General features: G+C 42.8%; 1 protein-coding gene across 1 annotated transcript; it reads left to right on the top strand.

Annotated features, from left to right (window-relative positions):
* The first annotated feature begins 362 nt into the window (after positions 1-362).
* On the top strand, positions 363-9612 carry klhdc4 (kelch domain containing 4). Its single transcript, XM_030731852.1, has 13 exons — positions 363-572; positions 753-844; positions 1816-1894; positions 2202-2300; positions 2698-2834; positions 2948-3040; positions 3925-4087; positions 4173-4251; positions 4360-4568; positions 4953-5178; positions 5279-5467; positions 5667-5783; positions 9159-9612. Exons 1-13 carry the CDS (start codon positions 474-476, stop codon positions 9329-9331), a joined length of 1755 nt encoding a protein of 584 aa, XP_030587712.1. The 5' UTR covers positions 363-473; the 3' UTR covers positions 9332-9612.
* Positions 9613-18585: the final 8973 nt, after the last annotated feature.

The following is an 18585-nucleotide window of genomic DNA, read 5'->3' as shown; positions in this document are numbered from 1 at the left end:
GGGGTGGGGGTCCCCATTTTTAAGAAGGGGGACAGGAGGGTGTGCTCCAACTATCGAGGATCATACTCCTCAGCCTCCCTGGTAAGGTCTATGCCAGGGTGCTGGAAGGGAGGGTCCGTCCATTAGTCGAACCTCGGATTCAAGAGGAACAGTAAAAAAGAAAAAAACTCAACTCCTGCCACTGTCGGCAAAATTCAATCATTTTTCTAGGTTTTCTGGCAGCTCTTCTTTTTTTTTTTTAATGAATAAATACACATACGCAGGAAATGAGCTGGTCATCGAGTCCTCCCCAACGACAGAGGGCGCTGCTACGTCCCAACAACGTGCTTACACCGGGTATGTTGCCGGAAGTACCTCTCAGTTGTCAGAGGAAAAGCATCGATATTCGGCGTGTTTGGATTTCCATGTGGCACCAAACTCATTTAAATGAACAGAAGAATTTACGACTAACTGTCCACTAAAACAGAGCAGTCATGGGGAAAAAAGGCAAGAAGGAGAAGAAGGTTAAAGGAGCGGAGAAGACAGCTGCCAAAATGGAGAAAAAGGTTTCAAAGAGGTCCAAACGAGAAGAGGTAACAATGTCCTGAATCAAAGTCTCCCTAGATGTGCATTTTTACCATGACAGCCCTGCAACTTCAACTGCAAACATAATCATTTTTGCATCTTTCTTGCCTGTTTAAGTTCTTCTTCTGCAACATAATTCAACTCTCTTTAAGACGAGCTCCTCACCTTCTTCCCTTTTCTGCTTCCAGGAGGATCTGGAAGCTCTGATCGCTGAGTTTCAGAGTCTGGACGCAAAGAAGACCCAGGTTGTAGAGACGACGTGTCCGCCTCCACCACCGAGGTGAAAGACTTAAAATCAGGCTTTATATTGGGAAATAAATGTAAAACCTTTCATCAGCAACATCACAATGAGGCAAAAATAGGGATGAAAAACATCAAATAAAGAACACCGAAAGATGAAAACGATACAAACAGCACATAAAATAAGGGCAAATAATGTGTGAAGAGATACAAGCAAACTGCAAAGACACGGTGACTAAAGAGAGAAGCAAAACATCACCAAGTGATGCCACACGACACAAATGACATGAGAAATCACCAAAATAAGGCAAAATAGAGCGTGCAGAGGCCTGAAAAACAACCGCAGAGACACAGAATGACCACCAGAGCGAGACATAAAATGAAATGAAATAAAACACTGACTCCACAAAGAGATGCAGAGCCACTAGGCTCAGCTGAAAACTGAAATTTAAAGATTTTGTAGATTAGAACATAATTAAATAACATTAGATGGTTACCATGTAATATTAAGAAACTGTATAAAATGAGGGATCTGCTCCTGTGTAGCACCGGTGAGGGTCCACTTTCATTGCCTCTTTCCACTGACCCATTGTTTCCATTCCTGCCAGTGCGCGCTACACATCTGAAGTCTTCTGTGCAGCTCAAAGGAAGTTCTGCTGGGCATCAAGTTTACCATGTCTACCAATTTATTTAGACAAAGCAGAAAACTGAGCTGAGGCTGATGGCTGTGTTATTAGCTGTCAGTGTAGTCTGCAATAAAACAAATAGTTTGATTAATTAAGATTTTGGCCTTACGATGGTGCAAAAGCAGCACTTCAAGGATCATTGGAAAAGACAGTGAAACATGCTTTGAATGGGGGGGTGGGGGCCATTAATGTGTGTACTAAATTTCATAGTGGTCCATCTAGTATAAATTAAGAGATTAAACTAAAAAAAACACGTCTCAGCCAGAACGATCAAAGTCAAAGGGAAACAGAGTCCAGCGATGATCTGTCTCTTCGTGCGTTTTAGACTGAATGCATCGCTCTCTGCACATCCTGAGAAAGATGAACTCATCCTGTTTGGAGGAGAATTCTTCAATGGAAAGAAGGTAAAAGAATACAATAAAAAATGTTACCTTTAGTGTATGTCTTCTTACTATGAATGAACAGCTAATTAGATGGCTAAACAGTGCAGCTAACACTCTTTTTCTCACAGTGTGAGTTTGATAATGTGTTTGGTATTTTAGCTAGTCAAAAGTATCTAATTATTTGCAAGCATCACAACCTTAAATCTGTACTGAGCCTGTGGCTTTCCTACAGCTCCTGTGGCTGATTCTGCACACACTGCAGAGTGCTAGCTACACAGTGGACAATTAAAAAAACAAAACAAACTTGTCTTTATTTTCTTTTTTGCAGACTTATCTGTACAACGATCTGTTTTTCTACAACATCAAGAAGAATAGTTGGGTTAAAGCAGAAATCCCCAACCCTCCTCCACCACGCTGCTCTCATCAGGTACACAACATCCCAAACGAGGACGCTTAAAGTGTCTTTTGGTGTGCAATTTACAACTAAGCATCTCAGTATGATTCACCAGACACTTTATGTAATTGAAGACTGTTAGATTTATGGCCGCAATGTTAGTCACGTTTTTCCACGCACTTCCAGGTGAGCCAATACCCAAGGAAAGTTGTACTTTCAGTGATGTGATTCATCATTTCAGCCACAAGGGGGCAGACTGCTGAAGCACAAATCAGGAAAAGTTGATACTTACAATGTCGTCACAGCAGACAGCCTGTTGCAAGCGAACCAATTAAATTTGAGGACATCAAACTTTTTTTATCTCGCTCTGTTTATGCAGCCATCTTCCTCCCCCGTCTCACTCCTCCCTCCCAACTTTCTTTTCCCTCAGGCGGTAGTAGTTCCCCAGGGCGGGGGCCAGCTCTGGGTGTTTGGGGGAGAGTTTGCCTCTCCAAATGGGGAACAGTTCTACCACTACAAGGACCTTTGGGTACTGCACCTGGCTACACACACCTGGGAGAACATCAAGTACATACAAATAGATGCACTAATTGGAAGTAATTGGTGATAGTCTGAATTTGTAAATACAGAGTCTTGAGTCTAGCTGTTGTATAGACGTTTTTTTTCTCTTCTTCCATCAGGGCACCTGGTGGTCCGTCCGGCCGCAGCGGACACCGGATGGTCCTCAGCAAGAGGCAGCTGCTGGTGTTCGGAGGTTTCCATGAGAGCACCAGGTAAACAGGCCTGATGAACATTGGTGTCTCATGGTGGAGATGGTGGGCTTGATATCAGCAGTGGATATAAAACCAATGAACATCAATAATGTTTTATTCATTATTATCAATGAAATGCAATAAATCAAATTAATTTATGAAGTCTTACATTTAAGACTGGATATATACCATTCACTTCTACAAATATAGATGGGAAACTTAAAGCTGCACTGAAGTTTGGACAAACTCATCCATTCATATGATATTCATATGAAGCAGGGTGGACAAAAATGTACATTCGCCATTCCAGCAGATTCCCATCTGAGATTTATTCGCCTATCACAATATGTGCTGTCATTTGGTGCCTTCAGGCTCTGCTTGTAACATATTACTACTGTTTGAGGACAGATGATGTCATTTTGTTATGCAGATTTTATGCTTTGCACATACAGTCCTGTGATGAGCGAAGTACATCCTTACTGCTTCCGTAGGAATTAAGAGGCTAAGAAGCAGCCAGGCGCTGCTAATCAAATGAGTTTGATTATCTGATCATCAGCACCTCCTATAAAAGCAAAAGTTTTGACAGTTCGCAGGTCTGGAACATTCAGGTGAAGCGTTAACAGTCTTCCCAGGAGTGGATGTCCCAGCAAATTCACCTTAAGGTCAGACCCAAAAAACCCAAGAGCTACATCTCAGACTCCACAGGCCTCAGTTAGCATGTTATATCTTAGCGTTCATGACAGCACAATTAGAAAAGAATGAACAAGTATGACTTCTAAAAAAAACACGACAGCATGTAAGAAAATAAATACTTTATGTGAAGACTTTTTAAGTATAGTGCGACTTTTACATGTGGTCTCTAAGTCCACTCAGAACCCACTGTCCTCTCCCTTAACACCCTGCAGGGATTTTATCTACTACAATGACGTCTACTCTTTCTCCCTGGACACCTTTTCTTGGTCACGCCTCTCTCCATCAGGCTCCGCCCCCTGCCCGCGCTCTGCCTGTCAGATGACCTCCACGCCAGACGGCATGGGTGTCATCATCTATGGGGGATACTCCAAAGTGGTGCGTGTGTCGTCTGCGAGTCGTCACCATATTGTTATTATTTTTTGTTACGTGGCCTGATTGAAGTATGTGCGCATTTATCCAGAGGGTCAAGAAGGATGTTGAGAAAGGGACCATCCACTCTGACATGTTTCTTCTGAAGCGAGAGGGGAAAGATGGTCAAGGTACACAAAACTTGGTTGTTAAAGACAAAATTACTCAACTCTAAATAATCTCGCTGCTGTCCTGGTGGTATATTTCATCTTTTTTTTTTTTTTCCCTCTGTACTGCAGAGAAGTGGTCGTGGTCCAGAGTGAATCCTTCTGGCAGTAAGCCTCCTCCTCGTTCTGGTTTCTCCATGGCGGTGGGCCCAGCTGGGCGGGCGGTGCTGTTTGGTGGCGTTTGTGACGAAGAAGAGGAAGAGACGCTGGAGGGCGACTTCTACAATGACCTGTATTTGTACGACACGGTGAAAAACCGCTGGTTCCCCAGTGTGCTCAGGGTACGCTATAGTATGATCTATAATGAAATGTTTCTGTGCTGCTGGGAGTGGTTTCTTCCAGGATGGCAATGCTGTGGCCTCATTCATAATTGCTGTGTGTGCACAAAACAAGGCCTGAAAGAGGCGTACCCCAGACAGAGGAACCTGACTGTGCAGTGGTAAGACTCTGAATTAATATGTTTGACAGCACTCTCCACCACTGTCATCACTTCACTCGCTGTAGTACAACAGCTGTCTTCAGTGGACACTTGGAGATTTTACTTCTTGCACCAATATACTTTTTTTTTCTTTTTTTGCACAGCTCTGTGAAACAGATGTGGCAAAAAGATCCATAATAACTGTGTTTATGTCTGTTAATGGTTTCTTCTTTGTGTGTCTGTCCAGGGAAACAAGACAGAGAAGAAGAAACGGCGGCGGGGGAAGAAGGGTGGGGCAGAAGGGGAAGAAGCGGAGAGGGAGGAAGAGGAGGCGGAGGCACCTCAAGGACCCACCGAGATCGTCAAGGAGATCGTCACTGAGGATGGAACAGTGATGACCATTAAGGAAGTGATTCCTGGTCCTCAAGAGGAGGAGGAGGAGGAGGAAGAAGAGGAAGAGGAGGAAGAAGATGGCAAGATTACACACACCATATTAAAACTAAAGGAGAATGTGGGCAAATACACACAACATTTACATGGTTTTGCTAATACTTTTTTTTTACCCCCCGTCAGGCTCGGCCGCGGCCCCGCTCATCGAGCCTTGCCCAAGGTGCAGCGCCATGGCAATGGTGCGTCAGGGCAAGCTTTACCTGTACGGGGGCATGTTTGAGGTGGGCAACCGCCAGTTCACCCTGAGCGACTTCTATTGTCTGGACCTGCACAAGATGGACCAGTGGGAGGTTCTGGTCGAAATGGACCCAAGTGAGTCAGAAACCCAACCCCAAAAGTGCCAAAAATGGGCCTGAAATGAAATCTGTGAGCTCAGTGTGTAACCCTTAAAGCAGCCGGTGTGTGTGCTGATTTGTAACATCTGAATATCCTCTGACGCAGGAGAGCAGTGCTGATAAGATGGGAGTCGGGGCGTGAGGTTTCATTTGGATTTATGATTGTCTCTCCACAGAGACACAGGAGTGGCTGGAAGAGTCTGAGTCAGAGGATGAGGAAGAGGAAGAGGAGGAGGCGAAGGGAGCAGAGGGGGAGGAAGAAGAGTCTGAAGAGGAAAGCGAAGACGAGGAAGGCAAGGGATTATTCTGCCGCTTTGATGCCTGATGCTTGCACGCGTTCTTCATTTATAATGAGCAACAAGTGCGGCGTCCCATTCAGGATACGCATGACCTCCATTTATACTGTATTTCCTCGTAACAGCATCAGCGGTTTATAAGGTGCACACATAAAATTTAATGCAGTCTTTTACAGCAGCTTTACAAAGTTATTAATAATCAATTTTCATTGACACCGTCAGGTGTTTGTTTAACACTTCAGTGAAATGTTTCAGTATTTTTCCTTCATGTTTGTAAATGAGCGTCGCAGATCATCTTTCTTTTTCGTGAACTTGCCTTTGCACACTGTTTTTACCTATGACTATGATGTATATACAGTACTGTGCAAAAGTCTTGAGCTACCCCTCATTTCTTTAGATTTTGCCCAGAAAACGAGAAATGGATGCACCCATGAAAATGTTGCCAGTATAAATGGAAGTGCTTTATATTAGGCAAAAACAAGAGTGTGTACAATATGACCACCTCTTATTCTTCCAACGTTGTGAGGCAGCTTTCTGGAATTTCTTTAAGCAGTCTTCAGGAATTGTTTTCCAGGCTTCCTGAAGGGCATTCAAAGCTCTTCTTTGGAAGAGCTGCTTTTAATCTTAATCTTATTCTTGATCTTTTGCTGCTGTGTCACGACATTCAGACTTGCAGTCCAGTATCAGGCAGTAGTTCAGAACATTTAGTGTTCGTTTGTGTGTTTTTACTGGCCTGGGAAAAATCAGTTTGTTACTTTATACACTGCTAGTTCGCTTTATCTAAAGAATAATTACCTCAAAAATATAGAGGAGTAGGAGCAGAAAATTGGGTAACAGAAAAATGTGAATATATCAGTACAGTGTTTGAGTAAACATGCATAGTTGTATTCCATTACTGGTCCTATCCATGCTTTCGTCTAATGGTGGTGGGCATTGAGAGTTTACTAGGCCAGCGGTGCTGGGCTGGAGTGTGTTTGTCCCAGAAAAAAAAATTAGCCTGGAGCTAAGTTTACAAGAATGCACCAAAGTTGAAGAACCAAAGAGTTCAGTCTGCATGTTCTACAGATGCACTGCCACTTTGTCGTACACTGTATTGCCGAAAGTATTCGCTCGTCTGCCTTCACACACACACAAACCTGAGTAACATCCATCCTTAATCCACAGGGTTTAATATGATCTGGGCCCACCCTTTGCAGCTATAACAACTTCAACTCTTCTGGGAAGGCTTTCCACAGGTTTAGGAGTGTTTATGGGAATTTTTGACCATTCTTCCAGAAGCACATTTGGGATGTCAGACACTGATATTGGAGAGAAGGCCTGGCTCACAGTCTCTGTTCTAATTCATCCCAAAGGTGTTCTGTCAGTTTGAGGTCAGGAATCTGTGCAGGCCAGTCAAGTTCTTCCACACCAAACTGGCTCATCCATGTCTTTATGGAGCTGCTTTGTGCACTGGTGTGCAGTCATGTTGGAACAGGAAGGGGCCATCCCCAAACTGTTCCCACAAATTTGGGAGCATCAAATTGTCCCAAATGTCTTGGTATGAAGAAGCATTAAGAGTTCCTTTGACTGGAACTAAGGGGCCGAGCCCACCTCCTGAAAAACACCCCCACACTGTAACCCCCCCCTCCACCAAACTTTACACTTGGCACAGACAGGTACTGTTCCCCTGGCAACCTCCAAACCCAGATGAAGAAGTGTGATTCATCCCTCCAGAGAACACGTCTCCACTGCTCTAGAGTCCAGTGGCGGCGTGCTTTACACCACTGCATCCGACGCTTTGCATTGAGCTTGGTGATGTAAGGCTTGGATGCAGCTGCCATGGAAACCCATTCCATGAAGCTCTCTAACGCTGTTCTTGAGCTGATCTGAAGGTTGAAGGTCTGTAGTGACTGACTCTGAAGAAAGTTGGTGACCTCTGTGCACTATGACCCTCAGCTCCGTGATTTTACGTGGCCTACCACTTCATGGCTGAGTTGGTGTCATTCCCAATCACTTCCCCTTTGTTATAATCCCACTAACAGCTGACTGTGGAATATTTAGTAGTGAGGAAATTTCTTGACTGGACTTGTTGCACAGGTATCGTCCTATCACGGTACCACGCTGGAATTCACTGAGCTCCTGAGAGCGACCCACTCTTTCACTAACCAGCCTGTATACCTAAGTGCTTGGTTTATACACCTGTGGTCATGGAAGTGACTGGAATACCTGAATTCAATGATTTGTATGGTGAGTGAATACTTTTGGCAATATAGTGTAGCAGTGGTCTGGTGGATGGAAGCAGGTGAAGCAGATCAGTTTTCTTCATGTTTAAGCTTGTTGCTCTAGAGCAGGGCTCTTCAACTCCAGGCCTCGAGAGACGGTGTCCTGCAGGTTTTAGATGTGTCTCTGCGTCAACACACCTGAGTCACATATGGAAGTCATTAGCAGGACTCTGGAGAACTTGACTGGATACTGAGGAGGTAATTCAGCCATTTGATTCAGGTGTGTTGGATCAGGGACATATCTAAAACCTGCAGGACACCGGCCCTCGAGGCCTGGAGTTGAAGAGCCCTGCTCTAGAATTTTGATTAGGATGATAAGTATAGTTGTTGTAAACTCTTGCAAAACATGTTCTCGACTCTGCAAAATAAAATAGAGGCTTCTTGGGCTGAATTTTGTTGAAATGAGCTCAGAAACACAATCCCCAAACATTTCCAGTTTGAATTAGGATTTCTTACTTTGTGCAGTGATTGCAGTGCAGTGTGGAAGCTAGAAAGTTGCTTCAACTTCTCCTTTGTCCCATTTTTCAGTCGTTACACAGCTAGATATGTTGCTTTTCACGTGAACAACTGCATGCAATGCTAAGATATTCATTTTGGGAGAGAGCATCTGAAAATGTGCACTATTATCCACACATTTAAGTGTTGTGTCTCCCTCTCTCTGTTATAGATAGTTTTTTTTTTTTTTTTGCTTTACCTGTTGTGCCTTCCTATGCAGGGCTCAATACAAGCATATGTGAGTGTGCAAATGTGAACATTTATTTTTGGCACCCAGGTGTGAATAACTCCTAGGTAGTGAAGTTCAGGTTGCAGCTTTGTCCCTACAGCGGTCTCATTTTTAGACTTTTGAGGTTTCAGACGCACAGATTTGGCTTTGGCTGAGCTGTAATCCTCCTACCACTCCTTAGCTCCAAAGGCACTGGATCTGACATTTCTGGTAATGCTACCAATACCATGTTTTCAGACACTAAAGGGATTTTTGTTAACAAACTAGAGCTCCGACTACTTACGTGGCGATGCAACTGTGTTACGGCTGTGTCTGTTCAGTAACTTTAGTATCTGTAATATGCACGGCACACACCTCTAACATCTGCACCTGTTTGTTTGTTTCCAGATGAAGAGGAGCACCCTGGAGTACAGGAGGGGGAGACGGTAACGGATTACCAGATCCGTACAGAGCAGTACTGGATAGGACTGGCACGTGCCAACATGGGCCCTGACGCCAAGGACAAAAAAGTCGCCAAGGTTGCCCTCGCCATGGCTAAAGTCTTCTATGAAGACCAGTAGTGGGATACGTAGAAGTCTGAATGACTGCATGTGCAGTTTGTGTGTGTGTGTGTGTGTGTGTGTGTGTGTGTGTGTGTGTGTGTGTGTGTGTGTGTGTGTGTGTGTGTGAGAGAGAGAGAAAATATTTTATGTAATGGATTAACTTTTATATCACATCTGGAAACGCCTTTTGAACTGTATGGCAAGTAATTCAGTGATGAAATGGTTACATTCAAATTTCACAACAAAAAAAATAAATATAAATTATCAATCAGTTTGTAAACAACATTTTCATTCATGTTTCAATAAAATCACTTTATTCAGTCACTTCATCAAAGCCTATTGGCATGTTTTACACATTGCTGTTGACATATTATCGTCTCCTCAAGCGTAGCAGAATCGTAGTGAAGGCTCAAAGCTGCAGAGTCAGCCTAAGTCGATCCCAGCAGATCAGCTGATCTCATTGCAAACCCACGTTAGCTGAAAGCTTAGTTGATACCCTATGCTTCTAACTGGTAAATCTCATGTAGGACACACTATACTACACACACAGCCACTGAGCATCTGCAAGCCACTTTGCAACCCACTTCCACTCTGGTTGTATTTGACTTAATCACGGTCATATCTGTTGTTAGAGATGCCTTATGTGTTCTGTGCTGGGTCACTCCCCGCCTCTGGCTTCCCATATATGGAATTATCATCTATATGTTGTTATAGTAACAAATAGCGGCTACAGCGAACACATCCAGCATACACAGAAGAAAATGAACGCCCCTTTGGGGTTGTGTTTGTCTCCATTGGATGAATGCAGGTCCATTATTTTCTTTTCTTGCTTTAACTTCATACGTCTCTTCCGGAAAAAAATGCTGCTCTTCAATAAACAACTAAGCAAAACATTTTAAATCCACCCATAATAACTGAGAAAGTGTCTAAATTTGGTTGCTGTCTCCTTCAAGGTTGTGTCCTCGTGCACCTCTGGGTGGCTTCCAGTATTCCTTCCATGTTTGGATCCATAACTTGAAGTGCTAAACGGAGGCTAATTTTTTACTTAAACGGATGCGTTCTGCTGCTGGAAACAAGGCTGGAAAGAGTACCGCGACGTAGCTGATGTGGACTGCAACGTTTTGTGTGTGTGTCGCCACATGGAAATGTTTTACACTACCCACACTCATATGATCCATGCTTGATACAAGTATTTTGCCTAGTACACCTTTAAAATCACTGCTTCTTTTATTTTGTGCTTCATTTTCCTGCTTCAAGTGCTCATTGCTTGTTCAGTTTATATGTGCTGATGTGTTACTTGGATTTGATCCCATCTGGTGAACATCTGTGTGGGTGCAGTCAGTCACACAGGTGGAGAACATTGTTAGCAGACTGTATTTTAATAGCTTTTTATCCGAAACTAGAGCATCAAGTCTGAGACGTGAAAAGACTTTTTTTTTGTGCCATTTCCACTGACTTTGAAGCAGCATACTTTTTCATCATCCGTTCCCTTCTTTCCGGAGTCACAATTGTGTTAGTTTGGTGTGCCCTCTGCAGATGGCTATTGGCAACACATTTGCTTTCTCTTGCATTTACTGGGAAACGCGAACAAGCTGAGCTGAGCTGGGGAGTGACTGCATTTGCATTTGAGGAGGAGGGGAGCAGGGGAAGGTAGAGAGAGAGAGCCGGAGTGTTTAAAGGAAGATGGCAAAAGGAAAGAGGAGAGGGCGAGTGCACGATGTCAGGAAAGACATCAGTCACTGTGTGAGCACCAGCCTGTCCCTGGGTGACCTATTTTATTCTTCATCAGTGTGGCAAAGGGAGGATGAGAAGAGGCTGATGAATAATAGAGGAGGAGAGATGGATGAGAACGAGGCTGCCTTCCTCTTGTTCACCCTCCTCTTTTTTTTTCTTTTTTTTTTCTTTCCCCACGACCCCCTTTTTTATTTCAACTGCGGTACAAAAAAAGATTTTATAAATAACTTAAGAGATTTTTTTGGGTGTGCTGCTGACGTGGGGGGGGGGGGGCACGTAGCGTGCAATCGTCAGAGAAACGTCAGCCGCGAGCGCTCGTGAGAAAGAGAGAAACTTGTAGGATATGAGTGCATCAGTCTGAGGCAGAGGTATTTCTAGCTGTTTCTCTCCTCGCTGTACATTAAATTGCAAAAATAGACCTGCAAGGTTTTCATTCAGGCATTTCCAAAAGACACACTTGTGTAATGATTGACCACACAGAGGAGCACTCTTATTGATTGCCTGGAGGTATCACCCACTGTATAAACTGAGCAGATTGTGAGCAAACACTGAGCTGCTGCATGAGGCTGCCTAACAGCGAGGAGAAAGGTGCAGGTTTTTTTTTTCCTAAACTTTGCCATCTATGTCAGAGCCAGTATGGAGGGACTCACCTTTGACATTCCTGATGGTCGGCATTTCTTTCCCTGAAGCATTTAAGGGGTCATAATTCACACCACAACTGTGACACGCATTAGTGAAACCATGCTTGCTAAAATTGTTTTCACACGTGCACTGCACACACACACAGCTTCACACTTTTAACTGTAATTTGTGTTTTTTTAAGTTACAAATTGAATTTACATAATGCATCAAATTATGTTTTAGATATGAGGTCGGAGCTGTTTTTTAAAGCTGCTATAATCAGCTTTCAGTGGCATAAAAAGAATTATCCCCCGATGCCAGCAAAATTCACATCTCATTCATATCTGTGGGAGTCCACAGTTTCCTCCGCTTGAGGGTCACTTCCTGAAAATGACGGTACAAACTTCAGATGAACCGAATTTACAGTAAAAGACCCAAAAGTCATTTATCTTTAAAATTATTTTCAAATTAACTCCTTTTTTTTTTTTTTTAACTACACTTACTACAATTGGTACAAAGATTGACACTAAGGCTACAGGTACAGTCCATAAGTTTATGAACAATAACACAATTTTTGTAATTTTGCCTCCCCCACAGAGGACTGAAGTGCAGATTTTAAGCCCTTTTAATTTAAGGGGCTATAACAGAAGTATTGCATTAGCTGTTTAGGAGTTACAGCCATTTATATACACAGTCCCTCATTTTCAGATGCTGGCAGGGTTGTTCTCTCTGTGTCTGCACAGGTTTCTTCCAGGCATTAAGTAAATAAGTAAAATAAAAATAAAAAAATGCTAGGTTAATACTGCATATGATGACCAAGGAGACTTGTGCAAAATTGTTTTTTAATCCCAAGTGTTTCATTTCCTAATTAAATAAAAGTTTAAATAGGTAAAATATAATTACACTGACCAAAGTTTCAAATAATGAGGTCAGCGTATGCACAGCTACTCATTGTTAACTAAGAGCTCAGACTTGGGACTGCTCTAAATGTTACATTTCAGACAGCTTTTTTTTTCTATTTTTGGATCTCTTGGACATCTATGATGTCAGTGTGAATGGATATCCCGGTTATGGTCATCTGAGGACCGCAGCTCTGGCTGTGAGCACAGAAGCCCCACCCACCTGCTGTTCAACCCTTCTGTTTTTGAGGGGCAGCCAATCGCAACAAAGCTGGCTTAAAGGCAGGGTGTTATTTTGATCCCTGAATCATGCTAAGCTAGAATACATGGCTGGAACTAGGGTAACCAGATGTCCCTCTTTACATAGGACTGCACAGCATTTTTATTCCTTGTCCCCCCTGTCTCACATCTTGAGACAGTGCCCTGCATTTTGGTTCTCCGGGACATGCACTTTTCTGAAGTCTGGCTTTTACCCAATGAAGGGAAGCCTTTTTTATTGTAGTCAGGAGGTCAGCTTGACTAACGCCATGCTCATCAGGGAAAGTCCCAAGCTTTAATGGACATGACAGAAACTACCGCAAAGAAAATGAAGTGGCAGTACTGTATATTCTGAGAAATAGTTTTTGTCTTTTTTTTTCTGGAGGTATTTTTCAGTTTTGTAAAGGGGGGAAATTATGGTGTGAAATGACACAGTATATGTGTCATAATTGGATAAAAATTTCTAAAATTGTCAGATATGGCTAAAAAAGCCCAGTATGTCAATCTATGGATACACCCAAACTGAAACCCCTGAAATACTGCTGTTATAGCAGTGCAATAAAAGAGAATACAGGAGTATATAAAGAGTATTGTTTGACGCCATAAGAACAATGGTTAAGTATCTTAAGTATTTACTTAGCAAGAGAATTTACTGTGTTAAACTTGAAAGTTTCGGAGTGTTGGTTGACTTTCAGATTGCTGACATGTCCCACTTTGTCCCACACAAACAGAGTTTGCCCCACATTTAGTTTGTTGGGATCTGTTTGCCCTAGCTGAACTCTTTAATCAGTTTTAATGAGTGAATTAGCTGGTGTCCTACAGGGGCCTAGTTTGAATATCCCTACATTAGACTGTATGTCAAGACGGTGAGAGTAGAAGAGAGTAGCTACACTCTCCTTGAACCTTGGCTGTCCTTGGTTGTTGTTGAAACCGAACGCAAAGGGCAACTTTTACTCAGTGCTCTTCCTCATTCACTCAGTCGTCCTCTGCTCCTCACCCAATGACATTATCCATGATTAACCTTCTGCTGTAATTGAATCTCTTAAAATGATGTCAAGGATTTGTGAGCCTTCGTTGGTCTTTTTCTACTAACTTCTCTAAATCCTAATCTGGTTGATGTGGTCAGGAAATCACACTAACTCAGTCTCGCTCTGTTACCGTCCCACTTACCTGCTCACCTGCTCTCTTCCTCTTCTGCCTCCCTCCACCTTTCTCTCTCTCTCTCTCTCTGTTTAGAGGCCTAAGCCTTAATCCCTACCCTCAGTGATTTTATTACCGTAATCTGGGCTAGAATTGGCTTAGCTCTCCTAGACATTGCCATGCAGAAGGACAAAGACAACAACAGCAACAGGACAGCGGGATGAAGCAGCTGAATGGGAAAAGGAGGACATGAAAAGTTTTCTTAGAGAGAGGGAGAGACACAGGAGGTGTGATTGTAGTATGTTTTGTATCATAGGCTGAAAATAATGCACATTGGCACTAAAGACCCCGATTAGGAGGTTTTAAGATGACTGAGGTGCACCTGAGAGAGAAATACACACTGAATCACACAGTGCTTCAAACCCCAGCCGCACAGTAGAAGAAAATCAGCCAAATAATATAGAAAGATTCTGCAGTGTTTTAAGGTTTGCAAAGAATTAAAGTTTGCCAGAGCAGCTCCTCTACTTGCTACCTTTCAGATGTCAGCAGGTAGTGATCCAGTGACATACCTCTCGCCTCATGAGCTGCTTATGCTCCATTGAAAGTGCTTTCTGCACCCTGGGTTCTATGTTATGTAACGAGTGACACAAAGGCACGGCCAAATGGAGCGTAGCCCCAGCTGTCATGGCTGCAACATCACTGAGAAGAAGTTGAATCCCACTGGAACCAAACTCGGAGAAGCAGCACTGGCCGAATTTGTTAGAGTGGCCAAAGTTGGTGCAGGAACTTCATGTAAGGCCCCATAAATATTTACAGATTACTGAGAAGCAAAAGTAATGCTTTTCTTGGTACGTTTCATTGCTTGTCACAGCTCTTAATAATAGTAAATTCTCCACGCAAGCATTTTGCATGTTTAGCATTTAATGTAGCTCCACAGACACAAAAAAGCAACCAAACAAAAGGTGAAAAGGCCTCTCTGCTGACCGTGCTGCAGCAGCTCGCTTCGCCTCGGTGAGTTGCCTGGAGGATTACTGATATTAGCAAAGGTAGCTTACTCTAATTCCTTACTCTAATATTAATTTGCAGTCCTTTACAAAAAACTAATGATTAGGGCAATGCCTCACTAAGATATTCATTACTGCAAGAGATTTCAATGAAACATTGAAATTTTGGGGGTTGCATACCCTCCACTGTGAATGTTTATCGTGTCCGTGTTCAGTAACAGTTCTTCACGCCCAGGTAACAACACCAACAGAACCTTTCCCCAAAATTCATAAACCCCTCTGCAAATTTCCAGATTTCCTAATGCATTAATGGTTTGACACCATGTGCAGACATTAGATAAATAGACCAGAAACTGAAAAACACACACACACAATGTTTGGTTTCCATGCCTAAGCACTTTTTAACCTGACGTTCACACAATCAGACTCCGATAGACGCATTGGGGGCAACTCAGGGTTCAGTATTCTGCCCTAGGATACTTCAACATGCAGCATGGAGGAGCAAGGGATCAGACCACCGACCTTCCGATTAGTAGACGACCCGCTCTACCGCCTGAGCCACAGCCGCCTTTAAAGGCACATAGAAGACAGAATATACAGCACATTTCAAGTTTGGCCCACCGCTCAGGCAGCATCGAGAGATTATTGCTGACCTGTCTGCAGAAATAAAGAAAAGGCAGGAAATTAAAATGACAAAAATGAAAAATGCTAATAATAGAAAACAATAATGGGATGCTCCCAGCGCTCCCATTCAAACAGATTACCTTACAGCTTAGTGACATATTCAACACCAAAGCAATATACAAAAGGCTGAATATAATCATACTGTACACAGAAATGTCATGGAAGACGTGCAGTGAGCATAGAAGCAGTGAAAAATATGACCTTGCCTATGTATTCCAACATGAAACAAGACAACTCTAATTCATCTTTGTACGAGATGATTCCCTCTGTTGGCAGGTCCGTTTTTGCATACTCTAGCTTGTTTACAACATTTAGTTGTAAACAAGCTGTACATTTGATTTAGTTTTAGTCATAGTCTTTTGACAAAAATTTAAATTAGTTTTAGTCATAATTTAGTATCTGAATAGTTTTAGTTTTAGTCTAATTAGCGTAAGAATATAGTCGACTAAATCTACAGTCAATTCAGTCGACTAAAATATAAAGGGTGTAAAATGTAAATGCTTTTTCTTCAGTTCCCTTGAATTAGTCATTATACAAACTTACACGAAATTAAACATTTATTAAAAGTTATGGAATATTATTAATGCTTGAAAGATCAACACACACACAAACATATTGAACAAACAACATCTTTATTTACCTGACCTTGTTTATTGAGCATAACAATAAAATATTGATGAGTAGGCCAGCTCTGCCTGAAAAATTCACAGGCTAGTGTGGCCTTCCTGGGTTTAGCGCAAATTTGTGCAACTGTGCGTTTGATTGGATATTTTCCCAACTTGTCCCGCCCTGTCACAAAATTAATTAATTTCTGATTGGATGTCGTCCCCGCCAAGCATTTTCGTCTCGTTGACGAAAGTGTCAATTAATTTCGTCATCGTTTTTGTCGCAAAATCACTTTGTCCAGTGTTTCCAGTGTGGTCAGCGTCAAGACTTCCTGTCACTCCATCCATCTATTTTCTTAAATGCTTATCCAATTCAAGACCACAGGGAGACAGAACCTCTCAGGGCAAGAGGTGGGGTACTATACACCCTGGGCATTACATGACTAACACTATCCATACCTTTCCACACATGTTTATATGATGATATCTGTTATTAGTGATGACTATAAAGAATATGTCATTTTTTTTACGTGTACCTTTGTTTTTGTCATGCTGAGCGTGTACATTTATCTGCTAGGCCTTTAGAGAGCTAAAACAGAAAAAACAGAGTGCACATGCTAGGTGCACTATTTGTTGCTGGTACTCCGGCTTCCTCTCAGAGTCCAAAGGTATGCAGTTTAGATTAAATTATTCTAAATTGGGTGAAGGTGAGAGTGTGGGGGTTGTCTGTCTTAGTGTTCCCCTGTGACAGACTGATGGCCTGTCCTGGATGTACTCCAGTTTTAGCCCTGTGTTAGCTGGGACAGTCTCGATGCATGCTCAATGATCTTAGACTGTGAAATAACCACATGGTGGTAATAGTGGGTATTTGAAAGCTGATTTACGCTGTAAACCAACAGATACGGCTCAGTACTTAAAACTTGACTCTCATCATCCACATCTCCACAGATGTGGTTGTCAGGGAAGCAGAAGAATGTTGTATCAAAGAGGACCTGAGTAAATGGGGTTACCCCGGCTGACCGCCTAAAGAATGCTCCAGGCGATCCAAGACAGGACAAATTCTGCCTAAATGAAAATTATTGGTGATCCTGTGTGTCCAGAGTATCAGAACAGCTGAGACTCATATTTTCAAAAGACCACGTCTCTGTGGCTTTCACACCCCAAAACATGCTACTCCAGAAATTCGTCCAACCCGAGGCTCAGATCCCCCCAGTGCAAACAGAGTAATATAATGTATGCTTTTCAGTGCCAAAAGGATTGCTGTGAATTATACATAGAGGAAACCAAACAACCTCTGGCTAAGCGGATGGCACACCACAGAAGAGCTAGCTCCTCAGGCCCCTGAACTACACCTTCAGGCCAGTGGCCACTCTTTCAGTGTGTGGACATCCTGGATAGGGTCGAATGCTGGTTTGAGGGGGGAGTCAAGGAGGACATTTATGTAAAAATGGAATGAATATCTCTGAACTGAGCAGGGGCCTAAGACTTACATGTTTCACCATCTCACAATGCTGAGATTGCAGCCATTCGCCAGTTCTCTGCAAATAGCACCCGTGGCCATTAATTAATGGTCATGACAATTTTGCACATCAGCGATTGCTAGTTTCTGTCATTGGGCAACTGTTTTTTTAATAAGACTGTGGACTCTTAATAATTTGGATGAGCGATGAAACTGCCTCCAAAAATGTTGTGTCCAGATGAACTGAATAAAATTTCTGGGATCAGCTGGAACAGGCTCCAGCCCTCAAACCTGTTAATAAACATTTACGAAAATCAGTAGAGGGACAATTGGTTCAGAGAGAAAACCACAACAATCGGATCCCCTTTGAAGCAAGTACTTGGCAACAGTGGGAAGGAAGATCTCCCATTTAACAGGAAGAGATCCCCGGCAGCACCGTGATCAGGGAGAGGGATTCGTCTGCCATGAATGGTTGGGGGTAAGGAGGAAGAGAAGAGAAAAAGGAGCACATAAAGAGAGCATAGTGAGCAGAGCGTGAAGAACAAACAGGAGCGAGTAGATAAAAAGTTAATGACATGCAATAAATCAGTCTCAGGACTTTTAGAATCAGTATCATCACCCAGCCCTTCTGTATTCAGCCCAGCAAAGTGAGACTAAGCTGAGATAATGATGAACAGACAAAAAAAAAGATAAAAAGCTACAGATGAGGGTGGGAATAGAAAGTTGTGCGTGATGTTTCTATCTCTTTAAGAACAGGATTGTGCTATTGAGCAGTGAAGGAGGGGGGGTGGTTGTGGCTGCATTGGAACAGTCCTCTCTAATGAGCAGATTTTCTGGGAGAGAGAGCTACAGAGATCCAGCCGTAGGA

This window comes from Archocentrus centrarchus, chromosome 6 (genome assembly GCF_007364275.1).
Source record: "Archocentrus centrarchus isolate MPI-CPG fArcCen1 chromosome 6, fArcCen1, whole genome shotgun sequence".
Lineage (NCBI taxonomy): Eukaryota > Metazoa > Chordata > Actinopteri > Cichliformes > Cichlidae > Archocentrus > Archocentrus centrarchus.
Note: the sequence above shows the minus strand (reverse complement) of the source record. Positions and strands in the feature narration are given on the sequence as shown.